General features: G+C 44.5%; 1 protein-coding gene across 2 annotated transcripts; it reads left to right on the top strand.

The window, feature by feature from the left end:
• The first annotated feature begins 10 nt into the window (after positions 1 to 10).
• ATP12A (ATPase H+/K+ transporting non-gastric alpha2 subunit) lies at positions 11 to 24,819 on the top strand. Of its 2 annotated transcripts, XM_058276360.1 has the most exons (23): positions 11 to 125; positions 936 to 1,091; positions 4,510 to 4,569; positions 5,150 to 5,353; positions 6,503 to 6,616; positions 7,373 to 7,507; positions 7,636 to 7,753; positions 8,008 to 8,276; positions 9,958 to 10,156; positions 10,316 to 10,425; positions 12,402 to 12,536; positions 14,098 to 14,290; positions 16,248 to 16,423; positions 17,138 to 17,274; positions 19,049 to 19,199; positions 20,244 to 20,412; positions 20,500 to 20,654; positions 21,892 to 22,015; positions 22,216 to 22,361; positions 22,834 to 22,967; positions 23,186 to 23,287; positions 23,665 to 23,756; positions 23,840 to 24,819. In XM_058276360.1, exons 1-23 carry the CDS (start codon positions 117 to 119, stop codon positions 23,866 to 23,868), a joined length of 3,117 nt encoding a protein of 1,038 aa, XP_058132343.1. In that variant the 5' UTR covers positions 11 to 116; the 3' UTR covers positions 23,869 to 24,819. The 2 variants fall into 2 exon arrangements, with proteins under 2 accessions (XP_058132343.1, XP_058132344.1); XM_058276361.2 differs by lacking the exons at positions 11 to 125; positions 936 to 1,091 and adding an exon at positions 2,576 to 2,694 and having other exon boundaries at positions 23,840 to 23,985.
• Positions 24,820 to 26,713: the final 1,894 nt, after the last annotated feature.

The raw sequence follows: 26,713 nt of genomic DNA, 5'->3' as shown, positions 1-26,713 counted from the left end.
GCGCGGCCTCCCCGAGCGCGCCCAGAGGCTGCGGGGTGGCGTCCGCACCCTCCCCGCGCCGCGCCCGACCCCCGCCGCCGCCGTCTCCCGACTCGCCGCGCCACCCCGCCTGCAGCATGGGCAAGGTGCGTGCGCCCCGCGGCCACGGGCGGGGCGCCGGGGCAGGGGCGCCGGGGGTGCCGGGGCGGTGGGAGCCGGGGAGCGCTACGAGGAGAAACGCGCCTTCCGTGGCGGGGAGGGCTGGTACCCACCGCCGCTGTCTGCTGTCGCGCTCCCCTTCCCCGGCCTCGGCCCGAGTTCTGTCCGCGGACACGGGGGGCACCCATTACTCAGAACCCCGAGCCGGCTGGCTCCAGATGTCCAGGAATGGCTCTCGAGGCCCTTCACCGCGCTGGGAAGCTGGTGTTGGGAGCACCGCGCTGGAGCTGGGCGTGGGGGACTCCACGGCTGAGATGAGGGCTGAGGAAATCCAGTCGGTCAGCTCACGGTGACCCCGTTATTGAAGTTCACAAGCCCCGGGGGGCAGCCCCCAACGCAAGGGGCACGCCTGGCGCGTCCCTGGGGGACGGGCTCTCGAGGGAAGGCCCGCAGCTCTTTGGCTGGATCCGGTCTAGGATCACCCAGTCTCAGAGGGGGGGTGGCCCTAAGGAGAGGCTCTCAGGCCTGACCCCACAGGACCCTCCCTCTAAATAAGAGATGAAAGGGGAGAAAAGGAAGGGGCTGGAGAGTTAAGTGAAGGACGGGGCAGGAACCCTGGCTAAGGTCCCTCTGCTGCTCCCTCTCTCCTCTCCAGGGAATGAGAAAGGGGATGGGGTAAGGAGGGGAGGGCTCCATTCCAGGCGTGTCCCTAATCCACACGCTGCTCCCTTCCAGGAGGCTCAGCACATGTCAGAGAATCCCTCTGGGGCCAACATTGCACTTTGCTTCTCTTTCAGAAAACGCCAGAAATTTACTCTGTGGAGCTCAGTGGAACTAAAGACATAGAGAAAATAGACAAGACGGATGGTGAGAAGTACAGGGGCCTGCAGAACAGTGGCGTGGGACCAGGAAAGAATCACCAGAAGGAAGAGCTTAAGAAAGAAGTTGCCCTGGTCAGTAGCCCCCAGCCCAAAGGGCCCCCTTCTTCCTGAGAACCTGCTGCCCCAATAACCTACCACTTAAGAAAAGAGCTGTCTCAAGGAGGATATGAACATTCCCTTGAGACTTGTTTCCTTGTTTTTGTTTTGTTTTGTTTTTCAAGCAGCATGATAGGATCTGCCCAGGAGAAAGGCCCTTTGCCCATTCGGCATTCTGACTGGAGGCACTCCAGTGTGGACCACAGGGAAAGCTCTCCAGCTCTAGGCACCAAAGGGTGGGCAGACTTAAATGAGATATAAATAACCACTTGCCAGTTTAGTCAATGTGTTCAAATTATTTGAGACTGCCGAGGAGGCAAACCAAAGCCGCTAGACTCTGCTAGGTGTCTGGTCATGTCATACCCCCTGTGAAAGAATTATTTCTGGGGTATTGATGCTGGATGCCAATACTGCATCAATATTCAGACAGTTTGAGGCACAGCACAAGTCCCACTTCTCCAATGATCAGTCCGTAACTGGGAGCTTAACTGAAGCTCCACTTTTATTAAGTAAAATGAGAATGTGTGGAGTAGGAGCTGAGAGTAAAGGTTTGTGGTAACTGAAATGCTTTACTTGGATACATGATAGAACTGGTCACCATGGAAAGAGCTGCTTCAGAGTAAACCGCAATGTGACAGATTTCATCTCTCAGGAATGGCCAAGGGGAAACTTCTACTCTGAGACTGAAATTTGAAATTTTACTAGATTATCCCTATTTTCCACCATAAGGACATATGGGCTGGAGAGACAATTGCTAAATGTTCAGGAATTCAGCAAGTGACTGACATCATATTATTAGCTTGAAATTTGGCTAAGGTGGGAAATTAGCAAATGCTACAAATCATATCTTTTTCTTCCTTTTTCTGAAGAGCTTGGTAATCATTAGCCAGCACACCACTGGACATTCATTTATATATACTCTGATAAACATTTAAGAACACGTGTCTGAAACTGGACTGACCTGAATCCAAATCCCAGTTTGACTGGTTTTAGCTTCCCCTTTTGTAAAAAGGGTTTTAAAATGGTGCTTATAGCTTGGAATTGTTAAGAGGGTTAAATGAGATAAAGCAGGAAAAAAATTCAGCATAGTTCTGGACACATAGTAGTTGCTCAATAAATAGTAATTACTGTTCCCTATGTATCTCTAGCATTTAAAGTTGAAGACCTAGCTGTTCTTCCTTGTAAAATGAACATATATCCATTTTCTTACCTGCCTGATTATTACGAGAGTCTCCCTTCTTTAGCGTTTTGTGAAGATACATAATATAGAAAAAGAATTTCCATAGTATTAGCCAAAATGTCGCCTTGTTTCACTGATGAGATAGGAACATCTTTCTTTCCCTCTTTTGTTTCCCCAACCTTTTTGCTTGAGGCCTTTAATTTGAGACAGGGTACTTTTGTATCGTGGTCTCTCTAGCACTTAGAATCTTGATGACAACTAAAAAATTCCTGGCTTCTGAATAAACATCAGCAGCTTTATACTAACCCGAGCCTGAGTGTCAAGTGGCTGCCCTGGGCTCTTGCAGTGCTGGCCAGCACCCACATGCTTATCCCGGAAGCACAGGAGGAGCGAGAAGAGGTAGGTGCTCTGTTCCACAATAGCGGCTCTAAGCATCTGCCCAGAAGTCGGCGTACTGCTGTGCTTTGGGCAGCCTGTTTATCTGTGGACCTCAAGAGAGTAGGCAGGACTGTGCCTGCATCCTCTGGATCCCCAGCAATATCACAATCAGTTGATACTGGCAGAATGAATGAATGAGCAAAACAGAATCTAGCTGAGGAGAGGGTTCAAGTAAAAGTTCTCGTTTGTTGGAAGGCTTAACATCTTAATGTAACAAACTTTTTTATCATATACTTTAAAGCAGATGGTTCTGGTACCCATCCCAGTGTAAACTGTTCTGTCAGATAGTCAGAACTTAAAGAATCTCTGCAGTGATAATTAAGAATAAATTATCCTGACTGCTGGCTTTTCTAGGTGGGGTGAAGAAGACGTAACCCTTGGTTTTCTGCTATAGAAAGAAACTTCTAGTCCCTTAGGCCCATGGTTCTCAATAGGAAAGAGGGGGGGTGATTTGCACACATGCACACACACTTACACAGGGGACGTGTGACAGTGTCTGGAAGCATTTTCAGTTGTCATGATTCAGGGGAGTGCGTTGGCATCTGTTGGGTAGAAACCAGGGATGCTACTTAACCTCCTGTAGTGCACAGGACAGTCCCCGTCAATAAAGATTTATCTGGCCCAAAATGTTGATGGTGCTGAGTTGAGAAACTCCCTTTCAGTCTAATGATTACATGGTAGAATTGGGAAGTATGGGTCACACTGTTATTTGTTTGGCAGGTTTTAAATCTGCAGGGCTTTTGGCTCTAACCAATCAACTATCTGAATCTGATTTCTTGAATAAGGAAATGTGCCCCTGTGTCAGAGACCCCCATCAGGGCTGCAAGGGTAGGGAGCTTCAGAACATGTGGTTCTGCTTGTGGCTCAAAGCAAGCCATCCAGGAAGATGCAGGGGGACTGGTTTGGTACTGTATTAGAATTTGAGAGAGGTTTAATTATTTGCATATAGAGAGGCCAGGACTCAGGAATGATTTTGAGAAGGAAAAATGATTTATTGACCGCGAGCTGGACTCTTGGGAGCTTCCTGTTGCAAACCCGAGCCCCGAACAAGACTTTCTGAGTTTCTTTTATACAGAGTGTAAAGGCTAAATGGTCCTTTTGTTTCAGTTTTCAATTGGCTTGAATTAGCATATATATCTTCCACATCTTAGGTAAGCTTTTAGCATGGACTTCAGGCATTCTAGATAAGCTTTTAGCATATTTGGTTTGCATTTCCCTTGAATACTTAAAGTTTATAAACCTTGCATTGTTAAACTGCTTCCTGGGACTGGAGTCCTTGCCATGGTCACCAAGGGCAGGACTGCAGCTTTTTATCATCCCACACCCACAAGTCACAGATAGTTTAGGTTATCTCTTAAGAGACAAAGAGCCTCCCACCCATAGCCCACATCAGTACTGCACGTTACCCTCAACTGATCCCAGAATTTAAGTCTTGGTTAAGCATCCAGAGAGTATCAACTATGAGGTGATAGGCACTGCTTTGTTAATTAGAGCTAACAACAGGTACTATGTGGTAAACGCCAACCAAGTCTGAACCCTTCAGGCCTGGTGGGCAAATCCCCTAGCCCATGGGTTAGGTAAAGACTTTCTCGGGGCAGTGCTCCCTTGGCTGCCACAGCCGCCTGCCATATTGGATTTTTCCCTTTTCCTCCCACAGTTCCTGGCCCTGTTCCATCCTCTTTGTTACTCCCAACTTTTTTTTTGCTGGGCAAAGCTCAGGGTTGGAGTCTTCTGGGTGTATCTAATTCACTCTTTTCTTCCTTTCATGGATTTCAGGATGACCACAAACTCAGCAGTAAGGAACTGGAAACTAAATATGGTACGGACATTGTTAAGGTAAGTCATCAGGGAACATGGGTCAGGAGGAGAAGCCCTCTGATTACATACAGGGAAAGGTTGTATGCTAAAGACATCATCTTTAGAATGAGTGACCTAGAGCAGCACCTTTGAGAACCCAAACTCGCCCTGCCCAGAATGCATCAGAAGGGCTGGTTAACCCAAAGAGCTAGAGTGTCTGAACCAAGGCCCTGAGAAAGCCCCTTTGCTGTACTGTAGGCTTGGCCATAAATAATTCTTATGATTGGGATTAGGTAGTTACTGCTTTGCCCTGGCAACAGCTTCTTTATTTCAAATCCCCCTTAGCAAAATACTTGTATTTCTGGATAAATCTCTAAAAAAATTAGAATTACTAGAATACTTTGAAGTATTAATGAGTGAATACATGGGGAGAATGTAAAAGTGATACCTGGTTAAGCATTAAGCATTCTTTTAAAAGGTGGGGGGTGGAGGGAAGATGAGGCCAGTGTCCCTGTAGACTGGCACTTGGAAGCCTAATCACAACTTACAGACATAGGAAGTCCAGCATCTGAGGGAGAAGAAACCTCTAACTCATGTTTGCTTTCGCTGGCTCTCTCAGGGTCTCTCCAGTGCCAGAGCTGCAGAGCTGCTGGCTCGGAATGGCCCCAACACCCTCAGCCCTCCCAAGGAGACACCCGAGATCATCAAGTTCCTCAAGCAGATGGTGGGGGGGTTCTCCCTTCTGCTGTGGACAGGAGCCATCCTGTGCTGGATCGCATACGGAATTCAGTACTCCAGCGATCAGTCCTCCTCCCTGGACAATGTAAGGCTACCCTGGTTTACTATGGGGTTTGGTACATTAGTAGCAGTGGAAGAGGGAACCACAAATTAAGGCCTTTAGTGGGCCAAGCCCTGGGCTGGAATCAGGCTGTATGGGTTTGGGAAAACACGATAATTTTCCCATCTGTAGAATATAAACTCTATCTGACTTCCTCATGTCTCAGAGGCAGTATAAGCATGAACATTTTTTTTTCAAATTAGAAAGCACTGTGAGTTCCTAAGGGAGGAAAAATCTAGATCCATGTAAAGTGTTTTTGGACCCTTTCTCCTCAAAGCTAACTGTCTCACATGAACATGGAGAGCATCTTTGCCTGCCAGGAACTGGGGGCCAAAACTACACAACCGAATTGGCCAACATTGTGCCAAGAGAAAGAAGTCATACCCTTGATATGATTCCATTTATATGAAATGTCCAGAAAAAGCAAATGTACAGGGACAACGTAGATGAGCCATTGCCTGGGACTGGGGTGGGGGTAGGAAGTATCTGCAGACAGGCACAGGGGATCTTTTTTGAGGTGATGGAAAAGTTGTAAAACTAGACTGTCACAATGAGTGCATAGATCTGAAAATTTGCTAAAAGTCATTCAATTGTACACTTAAAACAGGTAAGTTTAATGGCATGTAAATCATACCAGGACACAAATACCATACATCTCACCTTTCCCTAAAGAGAGAGCTCTAGTCCTTGATTCATTCTTTTTTTTTTTTTTTTTAAGATTTATTTTTATTTAATTACCGCCCTTCCCCCGGTTGTCTGTTCTCTGTGTCCATTTGCTGAGTCTTGTTGTCTTGTTTCTTTGTCCGCTTCTGTTGTCGTCAGCGGCACGGGAAGTGTGGGCGGCGCCATTCCTGGGCAGGCTGCACTTCCTTTCGCGTTGGGCGGCTCTCCTTACGGGGCGCACTCCTTGCGCATGGGGCTCCCCTATGCGGGGGACACCCCTGTGTGGCAGGGCACTCCTTGCGCGCATCAGCACTGCGCATGGGCCAGCTCCACACAGGTCAAGGAGGCCCGGGGTTTGAATCTCGGACCTCCCATGTGGTAGACAGACGCCCTAACCACTGGGCCAAGTCCGTTTCCCTGATTCATTCCTAATATTTGTTTTACTGATTGATTCTTCTCCTCATCACTCAGGTGTATTTGGGTGCAGTGCTTGCCCTGGTTGTTATTTTAACCGGGTGCTTTGCTTATTACCAAGAGGCAAAAAGCACCAACATCATGGCAAGCTTCAGTAAAATGATTCCGCAGGTGAGTAGCCCCAACGTCCCTCTTCCTGTATCTGCTTTCCTCTTGTTGAGGATCTGTGCTCAAGCCCTGGCTCCATCATTTGCTGGCTGAGAAATCTTGTACAAGTTACCTAATTTCTCTAAACCCTGGTTTCCTCATAGAGTTTTGAGATGATCAAAAGAAATAAAATACAGAAAAAGGCTTTGTCAGCAATTAAGAAGAGAACTTTAGTCACTGCAGAGCATCATCAGTTACTGCTCTTAAGCCTTTGTGGACCATTCTGATAACTTTATTAATCTGGATAGTTTAGAGTAAACTGTAGAAGTTCAGAGATTGTCCACTGGCAGCAAGGGATCAACCTCTAATTCTTTGCCTCTGACCCCATTATTTTGCTCCCATTCCTCAGCCTTAGTACATGTTGCCCCAAAATGCTACCAGTGTGGGAGGCCCAGTGCTTTCCTCTTCACAGGACCCTCTGCATGCTTTTAGGGTGTTCCTGCATCATAGCCAATGTAGAGCAGGGAAACCATGTTGTCCCTGCCCCATAGAGCACCAAGTAAAAGGAGAAATTGTGAATGGAAGGCATGGTTCCTTCCATGCTAAGATGATGGAGCTCCATCCCATTAAAGTTTTATTTTTTGTAAGGTTATTAAACCTTTGGTTTATCCTTCAGTATTCTTCCTGGATTTTACAGACAGATTTGACAGAGGTATAGGCAAAGAGGGGTATTAGAATCATTTCAGGAGCTGAAGTGTCTATCACATTTTTCTTTCCTAGCAAGCTCTTGTCATCCGAGATTCAGAGAAGAAGGTAATCCCTGCAGAGCAGCTGGTGGTGGGGGATATAGTTGAGATTAAAGGAGGAGACCAGATTCCTGCAGACATCAGACTCCTGTCTTCTCAGGGATGTAGGGTGAGTATCGTGGGGCACTCCTAACCATCATCCTTGTAACTGCCTGGCATTCTAGATGTCCTGATTTCAGAGAACTGAGGTGGGAATCAAAGTACCCAGTTGTGAACTCTTTTCAAAATATCTTCCAGGTAGACAACTCATGCCTCACTGGGGAATCTGAGCCCCAGTCCCGCTCCTGTGACTTTACTCATGAAAATCCCCTGGAAACAAAGAATATTGGCTTCTATTCCACAACCTGTTTAGAAGGTAAGTCCAGCTGCCACCCCTCCCCCAGCTCCTAGCATTTCCCTTCCTTAGGCCTATGTTGTTGTCTCATCTCTTGTTACAAAGCTTTTCCCAGAGAAAAACATGGAATTGAAGAGCCCAGAGATCTGATGTCTGATCTTTGTAACGCCATGTACTGCTTTACCATGTAAGCCACCAAAGAGAAGTCTGTAAAGCAGGTTGGACTCTTCTCTTAGCTAAGGGCTCCTGGAATAAAATGTCTTCCTTCCCCATAGGCACAGCAGTTGGCATGGTCATCAACACAGGGGACCACACCGTCATTGGACAGATCGCCTCGCTGGCTTCAGGAGTTGGAAATGAGAAGACACCCATTGCCATCGAGATCGAGCACTTTGTTCATATTGTGGCTGGAGTGGCCATCTCCATCGGCATCCTTTTCTTCATCATCGCAGTGTCCTTGAAGTACCGTGTGCTGGATTCCATCATCTTCCTCATTGGCATCATTGTGGCCAATGTGCCTGAGGGCCTCTTGGCCACCGTCACTGTGAGTCCCTACGTTAGATAGCCACCAACTCTTCCCATACCCTGACGTTGTAACATATAATACCTATGCTAGTTAAGCTCCCACAGGCAAACAACAAAGTCTCCTCTGTCTTTAGAGGGAACCCCTTCTGAATTAGAGACAAAAATGGAACATTCTGGGTAGATTGTTTCTTGGAGGGACAAAAGGAATTGTGATATTTTTAATATTAGAATGCATTGTCCTTGAAAACTTTATATTTTCATCTTCAGGATATCTATCTGTAATTCATGTATGTTACAGTGCCCCTTTAAGATCTGGGTAGGATAGACTTGAGCCACTGTTGATTGATCTTTCAGGAGCCAACTGCTTTCCCTACACTTCTTCTTTTTTTTTTTAAGATTTATTTAGTTAGTTCATTCTCCCTCCCCACCTCATTGTCTATCTGTGTCCATATGCTGTGTGCACCGGGAATTGATCCTGGGACCTTCCGGAGCGGGAGAAAGGCTCTCAATCTCTTGTGCCACCTCAGCTCCCTGGTCTGCTGTGTCTCTTATTGTCTCTCCTCTGTGTCTCTTTGTTGCATCCTCTTGCTGCACCAGCACTCCTGTGCAGGCCAGCACTCCTGCATGGGCCAGCACTCCACTGGGGCCAGCTTGCGCGTGGGCCAGCACTTTGTGTGTGCCAGCTCTCTGCTCAGGCCAGCTCGCCTTCACTAGAAGGCCACAGGAATCAAACCCTGGACCTCCCGTATGGTAGACAGGAGCCCAATCACTAGAGCCACATCCACGTCCCTCCATACACTTCTTGGCAATTTTTACAGCTTAGGAACTCAGACATAGTCACCAGCTGTGCCTCATTTTTCTTCCCTCTTTCAGGAGAAAAAAAAAATACAAAATTCCTCTCAATTTCTTCTGCAAAACAATTCATCTCTTCCTGCTCCTGCCCCTGCCCCCAAATTCAGTTTAGGTAAGGGTCCACCTAGCTGAATCCTGCAACCAAAGCTACCCACCTACCCAGAATCTGCCACAGAGACCCTGTCGGTGGGGGGAGGAGAATCCCATTTCCAAGGTCCCTATAGATGTGGCCTACATAATCACTGGCCTAGTACTGTCATGCACAAAGACAGAGAAGGGTTTCTTGAACTCCAGTTCTCTTCTGACATCAGAAGGCTGTAATCTGAAGAAACTGAAGCCAACAGAACCCTTTGAGATCTGGGACTTTAAAATATGGAGCTTTTAATGTGAAACACAAATTCCTCAAAGCAACAAATAAGTCCTTGGGACAACTTCGGCATATACCGATTAAACTCTGGCTTCTACATTCATCCTTGAGGATGACATGGGAGCTGGGTGGCCAAAGCTCTCCTCATAATTATTCATGAGGTCAGGCCATACAACCTTACCTCTCTTTGCCTCCTGTGAGTTTGGCAGGATCATTTTCTTCAAGGGATAAAGGACCAAAAACTGTGTTCCATGTTTTTTTTAAAAAAAAGCAATAATAAAATAAAACAGATTCTGACGTATAAGGCTTACCAACCACTATATCCATAACTGTACCTCTCTTCTACAAGTAGTCTTGCTATCTCCTAAAATTCAGTCACAGCTCTACTTAGATACTTACATGCTATTGAAACTGTGTTCAAAATGATTTTTCTAGCTCTGGTTTTTCCACCAGCTTCCTTCTCTCTCTCTCTCCTGTCTAGGTGACTCTGTCCCTGACAGCAAAACGGATGGCCAAGAAGAACTGCCTGGTGAAGAACTTGGAGGCAGTGGAGACCCTTGGCTCCACCTCCATCATCTGCTCTGACAAAACTGGAACTCTGACTCAGAACAGGATGACTGTGGCTCACCTGTGGTTTGACAATCAGATATTCATGGCAGATACAAGTGAAGAACATTCAAGTGAGTCTTTTGGAACATTCTGTATGGGCCAAGCTGTAGACATTGGAGGTTGGACTAAACATGGCAGCACTGGTCAGCAGTCAGAGAATCAGTGGACAGTGGGACTATTTGATAGCATCCAGTGCTCACAGCATCTACTCTCCCTTCTCTGTTTTCCAGATCAAATGTTTGACCAAAGCTCTGGAACCTGGGCCTCCTTATCCAAGATCGTAACACTGTGTAACCGAGCTGAGTTCAGGCCAGGACAGGAAAGTGTTCCCATAATGAAGGTAAAACCTCTGCCTAACTTGATCTTAAATCACAGTCAGTTTGAAGTCACTTTCTCAGTTCTGATTTGACACTTGATTTAATCTTTCCAACTAGCTGTGAGAAATCACAAAAATCTTTAAAAGTTCTCAGAGTATTGACTTTAGGCAACTTTGAAAATTCTGTCTCATACCTGAAAATGAATGTGCCTTTAAATTACTTTCCTTCCCTAACTTTTTTTTTTTGTGAAGATTTATTTATTTCTGCGCCCCCTCACCCCGTTGTCTGCTCTCTGTGTCCATTTGCTGTGTGTTCTGTGACTGCTTCTATCCTTAGCAGCAGCACTGGGAATCTGTGTTTCTTTTTGTTGCATCATCTTATTGTTTCAGCTCTCTCTGTGTGTGGCACCATTCTTGGGCAGGCTGCACTTTCTTTCACGCTGGGTGGCTCTCCTTACGGGGCACACTCCTTGCGCGTGAGGCTCCCCTACACAGGGGACACCCCTGCATGGCAAGGCACTCCTTGCACACGTCCGCACTGCACATGGGCCAGCTCCACATGGGTCAAGGAGGCCCAGGGTTTGAACCGTGGACCTCCAATGTGGTAGGCGGATGCCCTATCCATTGGGCCACGTCCACTTCCCCATTCCCTAACTTTTTTACCAGCTAAGTGGATACAATCAAATTTGCTTTTTTTATAAATGCCATCCACTGAAGTTTAAAATAAAATTGAATGGGCCCAGAGGGATTAATTTTAGAGCATATTCTTCTTGACTTGAGATGGGTAGAGCTCCAAGGAGTCTTGAAATATGGGAATAAACAATAAACTTCTCCCCTTATCCCTATCCCTCCACTTCCCCCTTATCTCTCCCTTCCCCACTCTCTTCCTCTTTCTTTCCTCCCCACTTCCTCCCCCTGCCATCAGTCACTGAATCTGTGCTCTATTTGCCAAGTGTTTCCTTCATTAAAGTTTTCCCTTTCTTATATTTTTTGTGTTATTGTCTTTCTTTCTCTATGAGCTCATTAATTCTCATTTTAGCCAATCACTTCTGTTAGTACTCTCAAATCTTGATCCCCAATTCTAATTTCTCACCAGACTCCAACATGCACCTCCATCTAGCTATGTTCTTCCATTTGGAAGTCCTGCCATCGTCATGAACTTTTGACAATTTATCTTCTTTCTGTGTCCATCTTGGCTCTGAACCAATATCCTGTCCCAACTGTTCAATGCATAACCATTCCACTTGTCACCCAGGCCAAAACTTTTAGAAGTCATCTTTGACTATCTTCTTTTCCTATATCTAGTGACACACCAGGTCCTGTCATCATTGCTTCAAAATGTATCTAATTTTACATTTGTTTTCACCAATACCTTATATCTAAATAACTAACAGCTTCTTACCTGGCCTCTCTGACTCCAGTGTACCTCACCTCCAGTCTTTCTTGCAAGCCACTAATTTCTCTTAAGTCCTGCTTGTATCTCCACCTACCTTTGCTGAAAGTTCCTAGTGCTTTCCTGTTTCTGCTACTCTTGCTTTTTAAGTCAAGATGTCAGCATACCCATCAAGGTCTTCCACAACTTTACCTATCCTCCATGTCCATCTTCATCTCTAGCACTCAGAAGAGAAACTTCCACTTTTCCACCTTCACTTGTGGCATTCTGGTTCTATAAGGGTCACTCTTCTGGCTTCTCTATCTATAATCCACACATCTTTCCAGATCTAGCACAATAGCTGCTTCCTTCATGAAACCCTCAGTCCTCACTGAGTTCCAATTTCTGTGAGCTTCTGCTATGCTAAGTCAGCAGGTGACACCATTTAGTTCTATGCTTTTACGATTGTCTTGAATCACTCTAAATGTTTCATAATCAACCTGTCTCTCCAGCTGGTTTGAAAGCTTAGGCAGAAGATATGTTGGTTCACATGGTAAAGGCATGTTGATTCATTGAAAGCAATCTCCTAAAAACCTGAAAATATTTGTTTATTTCTTTTGATTCACAGAAAGTGGTGGTTGGGGATGCCTCAGAAACTGCTCTTTTGAAATTCTCAGAGGTCATTTTGGGTGATGTGATGGATGTTAGAAAAAGAAACCGCAAAGTGGCTGAAATACCTTTTAACTCTACCAACAAATTTCAGGTACGTTTTTCCTCACACCTGGCCTATTTCGTTTTCACTAGAATAGCAACTCTACCTGTGCATATCCTTTGCTTAGTACGTTTTTTGAATGATACCTAACTTCAGAATAGTTTTTAGGGATGCAGGGCCTGGGTCTCTAGTAAACCTGGCCTCCTTCCTTTCTCTGAAGCAGGGTACAGAAAAAAAAAGAAAGGCGAATATCTTGTCAGGGCCAACTGCTTCTTTGAATGATCCATCTACATTACATATAGCCCACCACCTCCACCAATTTCTAACATTAAGAGGGTATTCTGCTGGGTTTCTATTGCCTAATAAAATGCTGATGGTAAGGGCTTGATTTTAAAGTAACTTTTGCACAAGTGGGAGGCAACAGCCACATTGATCTTGGAGTTTGATATCAGAGATGAGTAAAATCAAAAAGAAAAAAAAAAATAAGTAGAGGGTCAGCATAGGGTTGCCAGCTTTTTTATGACCAAATAAAGACATCAAATAAAAAACCAACAATATTAAAAAAAAAAAAAGCCTCCATCTATTATGACCACAGCACTTTAAAATGAAAAAGTAGAAACAACAGCCATAGACACTCTGATAGTGTACATTGTGAGCCAGGATCCTTCTGAGAGCTTTGCCCATTAACTCATTTCATCCTCAAAGGCGACACTATTATCCTAGTCTATGAGTGAGGAAGGGTTAAATGACTTGCTCATGGCAAGGAGTAGGTAGGTGGCTGACCTGGGATTTGAAGTGAGGCTATCAGGCTACAGAATCACTGCCCTTAGAGCCAACTGATAGATCTGTAATGGTAGAATTTTTTTTTTATAATTTACTCATTCCTCATCAAATACTCCAGCTTCCTCAAATTCTTATTGAGTGCTTAGAAGAACACATGGCATAAAATAAGGGCTATCTAAGAGTTAGCCATTTTACGATTGTATAAAGGGCATTCATATTAAATTGTCTAACTGTCCTAAAGGACAGTTCTAAAGGAAGTCCTAAAGGAAGACGCTACATGAGTCATACCCTTATCGATTTCCTCTCAGCTCAGTACTGAGATGAAAAGGCACTGGGAATTCCTGCTGGCCCCATGCCTGCCTGAGCTCAGGATAGCTTGGATCTTAAAGGAGGTAGGGAGGGGAGGGAAGACATGGAGGCACACAGCCTGCACAATGCTCATGAGCATACCAGGAAATCTGTTCAAGGCACAAGATTATGGGCTGACAGATAGCCACTGGAGTTTTCTCTAAAGCAACCAGTTTCCGTATGAAAGGCAAGCTCCACTGACTTTGGATTCAAACTCAGGGGCCTCTCTGGGTTGGGGCCAAGACTAAACATCTGCATATTAGTTGGTCACAAAATACAGAGGATCGAACATGCCTAGGCATGCCATGATTTCTCCTCCTTGACATTCCAAGGACAAGTTACCCAATAAAATAAGGGATGCATTCCACCTTCCTGTCATGTTGCTAATTGAAGGATCTGGACAAATATGGCCTTAGTAGTAATCTCTCAGCATTAGAGAGCATGCTGTGTTTAACTCGCTCAATGAATGCCCTCTTCCCAGCTCTCCATACATGAAACTGATGACCCCGGTGACAAGCGCTTCCTACTGGTGATGAAGGGCGCCCCTGAGAGGGTCTTGGAGAAGTGCAGCACCATCATGATCAATGGCCAGGAGCAGCCTCTGGACCAGAGCACAGCGGAGGCCTTCCACACAGCATACATGGAGCTGGGAGGCCTGGGGGAGCGCGTGCTGGGTGAGCTCTGCAACTGGACCCCTGCCCGCCACCTGACAGGGACAGCAGATGAGAGGGGCATCTTTGCAGAGTTAATGTCAAGGAGGGGTGCTATGACATCCACGTGGATAATGTAAAGCAAAGTACGGTAATCAGGATGGTAAATGAAAGACCGTGCTACATGGCAGCACGGATGAGGGTGGTGTCACTTCCAAATAAGGGAAATGAGAGAAGACGGTATGGAAGGAGTTACGTTTTCAACTGGGCCTTGAATGACGGGTAATATTTAAGAGGAAGTGGGCGGAAATATTCCAGATGGAGCGAGCTACATAAGCAGAGCACGTAGGCAGGAATGGAGAGGGTGTCAGCAAGCATTGTTGAATATGCCCGCTAGTGCTGAGGGCTGTAAGGTGCATTCGACGACACAGTCATGGGAAGCAAGGCTGAAGAGGTAGATCAGAGCTCTTGATATGGAGTGCCTTCAATATGGGGTGAGGAATCAGTGTTTCATTCTGCAGTCAGTGGAGGAAGCTGATCAGAGCTACGGTGGGCATTTTTGGGGGGAGTAAAGGGAGTTCATTCTTGGCAGCAACAAGTAAGTTGAGCTGGCAGAGGGGAGAGGCATGGGTCCAGGTAGGGGGCAGCTGCTTTCATTTAGGTCAAAGGGCATGAGAATTTGATTGACAGCTATGAGAATCTTAAGGAGACTCCAAGAGTCTTCATAGAGACAGAATTATAAGACTTAGAACTAATTAGAGGAGAAAAATAAGTTTCTAAATAAGATTCCAATTTAACTAGGAAAGAAGTAACACCAATAACAGGGACAGGGGAAATTAGAGTTTGAAGGAACCTTGAAAATATAACCACTGTGGCAGGGGCCTATTTGTGATAATTTAAGGTGATGGGGATAATATGTTCCATTCTGAGAATCACAGGTGTACAATTGGCACCTGTTCTGAACCACAGAAAGATGAAATCAAGGTAACAAAAGTCCAAGGTTGATGATAAGGCTCATTAAACATCATGAAGGTTATTGCCAATAGAGATGTTGGAATCTGTGGAATGTGTGTTTCTAAAGATATTAGTTTGTAAAGCAGATAAAATAAATAAATGAGATGATAATGCTTTAAACATGCCTTAAATAACCCACAACCCTGGGTAATCTTTTCATCACAGGATTGATACCCATCTGACTATAGTAGCTCTAGGAACTTCATGCTCGAACTCTCAAAGTTTGTATTTTACTGAAATCTGTAAATCAGTGAGCCATGCCGAGAATAAATTTGATGTAAAAGACGATGAGAGAAGGCCATAAGATCTTAGGAGTTCTACCAGACCCAGTGATCCCTTATTTCTCAACCTGTGAGAGGCAGGGGCCTTCTGTGAAAATAATGGTTCTACCCCATTCCTGATGGCTTTTATCTCCCACCTATCTTGATTAAAGGCTGAACTTCATATCGTTCCCCTGACCCCCTGAAGTCCTTTCCCAACTTTCTGCAGTAGCTTATGCTGTTGTCTCTGCCTAAAATGTCTTTTCCATCCCCAGTCCTCCCTTTTTTCCCTGTAAAAATATCTCCTCCTCTTTCAAGATTCAGCTGAAACGTTACCTCCTTGCTGAAATCTTTCCTGATCATCCAGGTAGCTAAAGAATAGCTATTACTTACCATGTTTCATTATATTTTATCTCTCTCTCTCTGTCTCTCTACTAAATTAAACCATCTTCAGAAGTAGAAGCTGTCTACTCTTGGTCTTTATATCCTTAGAGCACAACATATAACCTAATGGGTACCTGGTAAATTATTTGGGGGTGCAATATACCTTTTCTTAAAAATGCATTATGAAATTGAAGGACTTAATTCTAGTATACTCTAATGTATTTGGTAAAATTGTAAGACTGTGAGTATATCAAAATGTTCCACGTTTTCTTTGATCATTTCTTATCCTAGTTTCATTGACTCCCAAACCCATGCCATTTCAGGTTTCTGTCATCTCTACCTGCCAGCAGGTGAATTTCCAGAAACCTATTCATTTGACATAGAGACCATGAACTTTCCTACCTCCAACCTCTGTTTTGTGGGGCTCTTGTCAATGATCGATCCCCCCCGGTCCACTGTGCCTGATGCAGTTACCAAATGTCGGAGCGCTGGAATCAAGGTGAGCCTTGTTTTCCTAACTCAAGAAGTTCTCCACTTATGTTAAATCCCTTCCTAAGCACTTTTATCATAGGAGATATTCAGATGCTTAGGTCTCTCTAAGTAAATATAATTTTCTTCTTTTATGTCCACTTTCACTCTGTTAAGATTGTCTCATATAAAGATGATTGTGTCTATGTGGAATAAACCAAAATGGAAACTGTAGTGAGAAGAAAGCTATCTTCCTGTGTCCAGGAATAGCTATATCTTACCCTAGACCATGATAGACAATAAAAGGCTTGATTCGTTAATCTTGAGATCCCACATCCATAATCCATTAATCTTCATGATATTTACACTGAAATATAAATTCCATTTCCATGTTAATATCAAGTTTGTTGAAGCAATGTGGGGCTGCCCCCTAGTAGATCTTATAAAGGGCCTAATAACCAGCCTTTTTATAAATAAAGTAATGTATCAAAGGAAAAGGGCTTACTCTAACATCAGAGGAGTACATGTAAGAAGCTTAGCAACAAGTAGGTACGCGGGTAGATCCAGTGGGATCACTGTCTCCTTGAGTGAGACAATTCAGTCTTAGGTTAAGAATTGTCCATTGGGCAAACCACAAAAACCACTAGCCATATTCTACCAGGTCACAGTAGAGTAGGCAATATTGCATGTTCCTACCTCAGCTGGCCTCATTGTCCATATGCCTTTCTCATTGTCTGTGCCCTAGGTTATTATGATTACTGGTGATCATCCCATCACAGCCAAAGCTATTGCCAAGAGTGTAGGTATCATTTCAGCTAACAGCGAGACGGTGGAAGACATCGCAAAACGCCTCAACATTGCCGTGGAGCAGGTTAGCAAACAGTAAGTTCAGAACCAATGTAGCAGAAACTGAAGTGTTTATACATGAAGCCCTATCAGCTTTCCAGAGCTGTGCTATTTAGAGCAAATCACCTTTTTGGCTTTTTTTTTTTTTTGCCAGACACCCTCTCAGGGTAATGCAAGGGTAGCTTGAGCTTTAATTCACTTATCGATTTATACACTCAAAATTTTACTGAGGGAAGCAGATATAGCTCAAGTGGTCAAGCGCCTGCTTTCCACATGGGAGGTTCTGGGTTTGGTTCCCAGTGTCTCAAAACAAAAAAACTGACAACGAATAAACAAATGAAGAAACCAACTCAGGGTAGCTGATGTGGCTCAGTGGTCGAGCACTGGCGGCTTCCCACACACAAGGTCCCAGATTCAATCTCCGGCAGCTCCGGTACTCAAAAAAATAAAAATTAAAAATTAAAAAATAAATCTAGTATCTAAATAAAGATCAGACCTAGCCTTTAAAAAAAAAAAACTTTACTGAGCAACTAATATATGCCAGGTACTGTATTGACACTCAAGAAAATTATCCCCTTTCATATTCCTTATCTGAAATTTCAAAATCCAGTGTAGGTGATCTGAGCACTTATGTACTCAGTTTGGTGAGAAAAACTGAAACAAAGGGTTTATATGAAATTACTTGCCAATGATCTGGTTGTATAATCAAGAATAGATTTCATGCACTCCCGTGTGAGCACCCCAGGTACGTTTATCTATTCATAAGGTATATGAACGTGTTCTATGTAACGTGTTCTTCACTGCCTTTTATTCGGTCCTGAGTAGAATAGAAGCTTCCTAAGTAAAGATCTGGTTTTTTCTTGACTCTCCTAATTCTTTAAAGTTTGTATGTAGCACCCAGAGGGAAAAGCTCAAAATATATAAAATGGACAGAAGGAGGCATGTAATGTTTCGTACTACAGGATTTAAGCTGAAATCCAAAGGCTGAAATTTGTAGTGTTAGCCACAGGAAGGTAAGGTAAAGAGATGCCCATTTCCAGTAAAGGGAGCAAGACCTGTAAGCCCGGAGGGCAGTGGAGAGCTTGGGGGTCTTGGAACTGAAGGGTCCAGTAAGCTGAAGGAGGACCCAAAGGAGACATGAAGCTCAAAAGACAGGCTGCCTTTGACCTAAGGAGCTTCCCTTTGAGGCCAAGTTAGGGATTCTGGGGCCTCCTCTGAGCCCAGTGGAAAGCCTCTAAAGAGATTTAGTATGGAGTGACAAATCAGATCTACATAATTAATACCCCAGAGAAACTTACTTTTATTTTCAGCAGACAATATTTTTGCTCAGAGAAGACCTGAATAATTTTTCTCCGTAACAGAGCACATTGCACATAGTAGATCCTATAAATCTCAAATGAACAACAAAGAATTGTTACCTATGTGTTTTGGCATAGGCTGAATTCTAGGACTCAAAAGAAGAAAGCAGGTATTCTTTTATCCTCCTTCTTGCTAAGTAAAAGACTGACCCAGGAAGTACCATTTCCTTACCCATTCCTGCAATGAAAGGCTACACGGTTTCTCTGTGTTTTTCCTGTTTTTATGATACCAGGAAAGAACAGCCTAATTTTTGAGGCTTCTTTTACTGTTTTGAAATGAAGAGCAAACTGTCACCAGTCCTTATAACCACTCTTATCACACTAGAGCATCAGGAGCCAAGGAGACTTAGTTCCAAGTGAAGTCAAGTGATTTCAACCCATGGACTACCCAAAAGAGTGTTTCAACTTGAAATGTGGTCTTTGACCTCACTGGTTTCTTCTGGTCCTTCCAGGGATGCTAAAGCTGCCGTGGTGACTGGCACAGAGCTGAAGGACATGAGCCCGGAACAGCTGGACGAGCTCATAGCCAACCACTCAGAAATCGTCTTTGCCCGGACGTCTCCCCAGCAGAAACTGATCATCGTGGAGAGCTGTCAGAGACAGGTGAGTGGATGAGGCCAGGGGCGCACGTCAGCTGTTATGGCGCGAAGGAATGTCAGAATGTGCATCTGAATCTCAGACCAAGGCTGTAACACCTTTCAGAAACTCTCAAGAGCAAGTCTTTTGCCATTCGTCATTACTTCATGTCTCCACCCACTCAGGAGGACTTACTCCCTGCCCTCCCTGGTTCACGGGCATGGGGGGTGGTACCAGGCCCCTCCACATCTGCAGGACAAAAGGAGAACTGAAACTAGCTCTCTGCATTTTATGTCTAGAGCTCTGGTTTCTGGTTGGGAAGCATTTGGACAGTAGTGTAGATATGGGCACACAGAGGTTTAAAATTGTAGACATAAAACACCCTATCCAGGACCCTTGAAAACATTATGCTGAGCGAAATAAGCCAGACACAAAGGGACAAATACTCTATGATCTCAGTTAGATGAAACGTCTAGAATAAGCAAATTATAGAGACAGAAAATAGACTCAAAGTTACCAGGGGCTGGGAGAATGGGATAGGGGGAGTTACTGCCTAATTGGGTATAGGGTTTCTGTTTGGGTGATGAAATAGTTTGGTAGTGGATGATAATGACGGTAGCACAACATCGTGAATATAATTAATACCACTGAAATATACACTTGAAAGTGATTAAATTTTTAAGACTCGATCTTTTATGTTCTTAATGAGTTTTATATAAATAAAACTTTCAACTAGTAAAAAAAGTGATTAAAATGGGCAATTTTGTGTAATGTAATGTATGTATATATATGTTACAATAAAAATTTTTTTTAACTTGAAAATACTTGCAGAAGTCCCTCTCCACTTTCACCTCCCACATGCACTGGTTTTTATTATTTGAACACATCTGGTGTGGAGGTCATTATTCTTGCCTCTGTGATTTCTCATCTCAATGATAGGTTCCCCCAAAATGGGCCTTCATTTCAGCTCAGTTGTCTCCCGCCTCCAGCTGACCCTGAGACCATGCTGTTCTTGCAAATCTGTAATCCCTGCCTCTGCTCACTTACTTTCGTTCACCGTGTTCTCCACAGGATGCAGTTGTTGCTGTGACAGGCGACGGTGTCAACGACTCCCCAGCCCTAAAGAAGGCAGACATTGGAATTGCCATGGGGATAGCAGGTTCTGATGCAGCCAAAAATGCCGCTGACATGGTCCTGTTGGATGACAACTTCGCATCTATTGTCACAGGGGTGGAAGAAGGTAAGCAAGGTCTCAGGGGGTCTTGCTGAGGGCTGGGGTCACCTCGGGCCAGGGGCAAGTCCTGTAAGGAGGAACCTCTTTGCCTAGGTCGCCTGATCTTTGACAACCTAAAGAAGACTATTGCGTACACACTGACCAAGAACATCGCTGAGCTCTGCCCCTTTTTGATCTACATCATCGCCGGGCTCCCCCTTCCCATTGGCACCATCACCATCCTGTTCATCGACTTGGGCACAGACATCGTAAGTGGCTTCGAAGGGAGCAAGGGTCTGAGAAATGCCCCAGTGGTGTGGATATCAGGGTCATCACCAGCAAGAGCCAGGAAAGGACTAAACCCCTGCTTCTCAGACTTGAGTGCTGCAGGAGCACCTGGATATCTGCATTTCTAATGAGCCCTAAGGTAGCGCCCATTCCATTAGTCCCCCCAGACCCCAGCCCAACCAAAGGATCAAATCAATCTGTCAAATGTTTGGAAAGTAAACCACTATACCCCATAGGGAGCTTTTCATGACATGAGTCCATGCACAAAGGAAAAATGTGCCATTGGTCACCTTCCGTCAGTGTGTGTCCCTTGCCTTTCAGAAAGGTGACCCTATCACCAAAATAGTCCCTGCAGTACCAGGCCCATGGAGCCCAGTGGTTAGAGAGGTGTGCGATCAGGAACCCCTCACCCAGATACAGTAAGAAGTAGCAGTTATTAAGACGTCAGTAACTTCAACTAAACTGTCCGAACTTGTAGTATGTGTCTGTTGAAGTTCATGTGGCTCTGAACTTACACTGGGAAAAGGGGGAAAAAGCAACAGAAGAGCAGGCTAAATTCATGGCAAGGAAAATGGCCCTTGCAAATTTCCTCCCTTTCTCCCCACTCTTTTAAAATCAAAACCAGGTAGTCCCTACATTGCAGGGGAACTAGAAATGCCTTTACCCTTGAGGAGAGTTGAGGCCCCCATAATTTCTAGTCTTTTAAACTCACTCATCTTTCTCCACTGCAGTGGTTCTCAGAATGTGGTCCCAAACTGGTAGCATCAGTACAACCTGGGCACTCGTTGAAAATGCCTTCTCAGGCCCCACCCCAGACCTCCAGAATCAGAAACTGGCCGTGGGGCCCAGCGAGTTGTGCCTTAACAGGTTCGCTGGGTGATTTTGACACATGCTAAGGTTTGAGGACCGCGGTTTCCCCGCATTGCATAATGAAGGAAAGGAGAAGGGTGGTGGGAGAAATCCACTCCAGGAGGGGAAAAGTGTTTTCTAACGAGCATTGTTTACAACTGCCAGCCCACAGTGATGATGGAAAACAGCATGACTTTTTACAGCCAATTGACTTGAAATTCTGAGTAGACAGTGCACACCCCCTTGTTGCCTGTTCCCTGGATGGACTGGTCCCGTATAACCCCGGCCCCTTGCTGTGCCACTGCTGTTACCACCTTTATTGGTAGAGCATATCTCAGGGTCGGGATTCATGGGCTCTCTCCCCTCTAGATTCCCTCCATCGCCTTAGCTTATGAGAAGTCCGAGAGTGACATTATGAACAGGAAGCCTCGCCACAAGAAGAAGGACAGGCTGGTGAACAAGCCACTGGCCCTGTACTCTTACCTGCACATTGGTATGACAAGGGCCTTTCTCGCCTGCCACTCAAGGGAGGGTCCACCCGGAGAATGCATATGAGTCAGTCACACTCAGAGGCTGTTCTCTTCTCTTGGGGATGGGGTTGGGAGGAGGATGAAGTGAGAGAAGAATGAGGGTAACTTGGCAGTTCTCCGAAGATATTCTAGACCTCAATCTTGATCTCGTTTATTCTTTTAGGCCTCATGCAATCCCTGGGAGCTTTTATTGTTTATTTTGCCGTTTATGCCCAGGAGGGGTTTACACCCGGTACTCTCATCAGCCTCCGAGTAGAATGGGAGAAGGACAGTGTGAATGACTTGGAAGACGGCTATGGACAAGAATGGGTAAGGGAGGCCACCCTGAGCATCCTATAGTTGGTTCTCTCCTTCTATCGCTGTCCTGCTGCAGTGACACTGAAATCTGCTTCTCTGAACTTATGAGACAAAGGGTAAAAATGTTCTCAGTTAAGAAGGCTTGTGGACACCTTGGTTATGCTGGTTTGGCCTTTGCCAGGACTCAGCTTCATCTCTCAAATTAGATCCCTTGAGCTAAATTTTTTTTATATTAACTTTGCAATTGGTTGGGAAGAGTGACCAAAACACCACCACCCACCTTTGGGCCAAATAAATTAAATGAGCATTCTCTCCCTACTTGGTGAAAAGGGGAAAAAAGTGTTCCTTTCCAAAGGCAAGGAGGTAATCTGCTATGCATCTTGGTGAGGTGGGGGGAGGGAATACAGCTTTACAAAACAACATTGCAGTCTCCCTATAGGTTTCCTTCCTGGATCTAACAGTCTCCTCCTCTGCTCATTCACAGACGAGATACCAGCGGAAGTACCTAGAATGGACAGGTTACACAGCCTTCTTTATTGGCATTATGGTCCAGCAGATAGCAGATCTGATCATCAGGAAAACCCGGAGGAATTCCATCTTCCAGCAGGGTCTTTTCAGGTATTGACTTTGGTCTCATAGTTCGACCCTGAGCCTGCAATGCCAGGGTTTAAAGCACAGGGCAGGAGGGGGGTGGTACCTGTTGGTCAAAGGACCTAACTACAGTCTTGCTTATAACATACAAGGCATTGACTCTGCTGGATGGTGTCCCTCTGGTGGGTGGCATCATCACAACCCCATGTAAATTCAGAATCGATTTATTTTTGTGTGTCTTGCAGAAATAAAGTCATCTGGGTAGGGATTGCCTCACAGATCATCATAGCGTTAATCCTCTCCTATGGCCTTGGAAGTGTCACAGCCCTGAATTTCACTATGCTCCGGTGAGTTCTCCTTGCGATCACAACTTAAACATTGGGATTCCAGGGGTTTCTTTCATTCCCAAATCTTTCCAAAGAGATAGAAATGAGTAAATTTTATATTAGAGGATTTGACCTGCCAGTTTTCTCAAGGGGAAATGGATTTTCCAGTTTCTATTACCCCATCTCTACTCTCATCCAATACATCAGTTCAAAGGCAAAGGTTGCTTATAAAAGGTTAAATAAAACGCTTTTCAGTTTTATGTTGTGTAACCCAATGAAGCAGTTGTGACTGCCAGTAAGGCAGGGGAAACTAACAAGCAGCCCCTCTGCCCCTTGGTTGGGGGCTGGACCTTCCCTTCAGCTGCATTGGGGCTCATATTCCCCCCTTCTGCTTCCAGGCCTCAGTATTGGTTTGTGGCTGTACCATACGCTGTTCTGATTTGGGTGTATGATGAGGTGCGAAAACTTTTCATCAGACTTTACCCTGGAAGTAAGTAGTAATGTGTCTTTCCAGGCTTCGTTTATCTATTTCAATGGCTTCTCCATTTCTAATTGACTTTTCTATCTCTACAGGCTGGTGGGATAAGAACATGTATTATTAAGACCATCTTATTTGCCAAGTCTCCCAACTATACATTAAGGATGTCTTCTTCATCTTCTAGCCACTAGCTGGAAGATCTCTGGTGCAATAGGGACATCATCAAAATTAACAAAGAAAAGGAAGAAAACTGTATGAAAGATACTCAGTTTTGTATTTAAAGCTGAAATTCAATTGCTTGTATGTGATTTTTATCTCTATCTCCATCTTCTTGTTTTAATATATGTGAATGCCAAAGTCATGGAGTAGGAAAGAAAAGCATGTTTATGTGTACATAAATTTCAAATGCCAATGTCTCGTGTAACCAGATATCTGGTGGGGTCTCCCTGTTCCTTAAACCTCTAGATAGAATTGCTCAAACCTTCATTCTATACCCTATTGAAGGTCTAATGCCCTCCCCCAAATTTCTGTGAATTCCAAAGGAACTTATATTATAATAATCACTTTTCTCAAAAAAGGCTAATCCAGCAGAAGGTTTGCACAAGATAGAGGTGGTGGCAGGTTTACGTCACAGCAACACAGACCATCTCAATTGTGATTCCCAGACATCCTTCTTAAAGGTCTCACCACCCCTCACCCAACCTCTTCCCATCTCACCAGTCCTTCCATGTGCTACCTCCTCCCCTTTTGCCTCCTCTCCTCCCCCTTAGATTTCCTTCTGCACCTACCCCTAAATCTCCAATTTGGCTTTCTTCTACTTCCCCCAAACTGACCTTCTCGTCCATTTTGTATATCCTTACTCAGTTCATCCCATAGAGCTTTTTATTGCCTGAGGAGAATGCCACCATGGTCTTAAATAGTAATATTTATTTCTTATAAAACAGTTACAAAGCATTCTAATTGTCAGTCAATCGTGCTTCATGTTTAACTTTGGTTTATTCATATGTGATATGCAACATATTGATGGGCTCAGGGAGGCCTCATTTTTAAAATAAAATATGTTTTATAAAACCAGGTCTAATTGTGTTTTAATTAATTTTAGTTTTTCTAGAATGCAGACCATTGGACACAAAGGAAAAATGAAGAAGGATGTCAAGTTTTTTACCACTTCCTGTAATTTTACTTCTCTAGCACCAGTGTTCTGGCTTTACAGTCTTTGCTTTCTTTTTTTTTTAATTTTATTTCTCTCCCCTCCCCTATTCCACCCCCAGTTGTCTGCTCTCTGTGTGCATTCGCTGTGTTTTCTTCCATGACTGCTTCTGTCCTTATCAGGGGCACTGGGAATCTGTGTTTCTCTTTGTTGCATCATCTTGTGTCAGCTCTCTGTGTGTGCGGCACCATTCCTGGGCAGGCTGCACTTTCTTTCACACTGGGCAGCTCTCCTTATGGGGCATATTCCTTGCACGTGGGGCTCCCCTACGCGGGGGACACCCCTGCGTGGCAGGGCACTCCTTGCGCATATCAGCACCGCACATGGGCCAGCTCCACACAGGTCAAGGAGGCCCGGGGTTTGAACTGCAGACCTCCCATGAGGTAGGCGGACACCCTGTCCATTGGGCCAAGTCTGCTTCCCCAGTCTTTGCTTTCTGATGCACCTACATCTCTAAATCAGGATTTCTATGGGAAGGATACGTCCTTAATCAGCAACACAATAGGGAAAGAAATCTTTACATCCTTTCCATTGTACACCAGTACAAATCTGCTCAGATAGAACCTGATAATTACATTTTGGTGAACTTTTTCCCATTTTCCCATTTACTCCATCAGCTTTTGTCCATCATGGCATTAAGATAAGGACAGGCTGCCACTGCTGGCTCTAAATTGGGATCTCTCGGACAGAAAAGGGAGACTGAGAGCCATAGTTTTCTTTCGGTTTTTCAGGAGTCACATTTAGGAGCATGAAAAAGGGAAGGGCCACCCTGTATATCTTTACATAAATATATTACAATGTGTACTTAAATTAAAACATTGCTAAGGGTTTTTCATCCCTATTTTCAGTGACAATTATCTCTGGGTTCCATCTTCATTGTGAGTCTTATCTAAGTCACATGGGCTAGGGCTGTTCTTTGCAGCAAGCCATTTTCCAGAACACAAAGGATGTTGGGATTTCTTAACCTTTACTGTTTTCCAGAAACATGGGGCTTGGGTAAAATTTAACATTGTCGATAATAAGTTTTCAGGGTGGGAGTGGTGGTCAGGAAAGTCGTTTTTGAAAAGATGAATAAGAAGGATGCACCACTGTAGAGAGCAGAAAGAAGAGAATTCAAGGAAGAAGATACAGCAAATACAAGGGAAGATTTGCCATGGCTGGTTCAACAGGTGGTAGAAGAATGAGGCAAGAATCCCATCACTTAGGATATCATAGACCATGTGTAGAAGGCTGGATTGCATTATAAACATAACGCCAAGCCATTGAAGATGATTAATAAAGTCAATAGCCCGGTGCTACTTACATTTTAAGATCACTTTGGCTTCTATGTGGAGAATAGGAGAGTCAGGCAAGTATAGAAGTAAGGCTGCCAGCTAGGAGGCAGGACAACTATGACTTAGACCAGGTTGGTAGCAATGGGTATGAGACCAACGTATGACATGCCTGGCTTGCTTTAGTATGGGTGTGTGTACACCTTCGACTGGATAAGCATAGTTCTGTGGAAGGAGTTTTAAGCCTACTAATAGATGAGTCAAGACATATCTATGCAAATCAGTCCTTTTGAAAATTCCTGACTCATCAAATTATTATCAAGATGGGGAAAAAATAAGAGACAAGTATCTTCTTGCCATAGACTTTTAAAACAGAACAAGATAAATGTCCAAATGCACATTCTTGCCCAGCTGCAGTTTGCATTTCCACCAGCAGTGTATAAGAATATTCTTCTTGCCTGTCTTTTTGACCTGAATATATTGACAGA

Source organism: Dasypus novemcinctus, chromosome 15 (assembly GCF_030445035.2).
Source record: "Dasypus novemcinctus isolate mDasNov1 chromosome 15, mDasNov1.1.hap2, whole genome shotgun sequence".
Taxonomy (NCBI): domain Eukaryota; kingdom Metazoa; phylum Chordata; class Mammalia; order Cingulata; family Dasypodidae; genus Dasypus; species Dasypus novemcinctus.
This window is presented reverse-complemented; position numbering and strand designations above follow the sequence as displayed.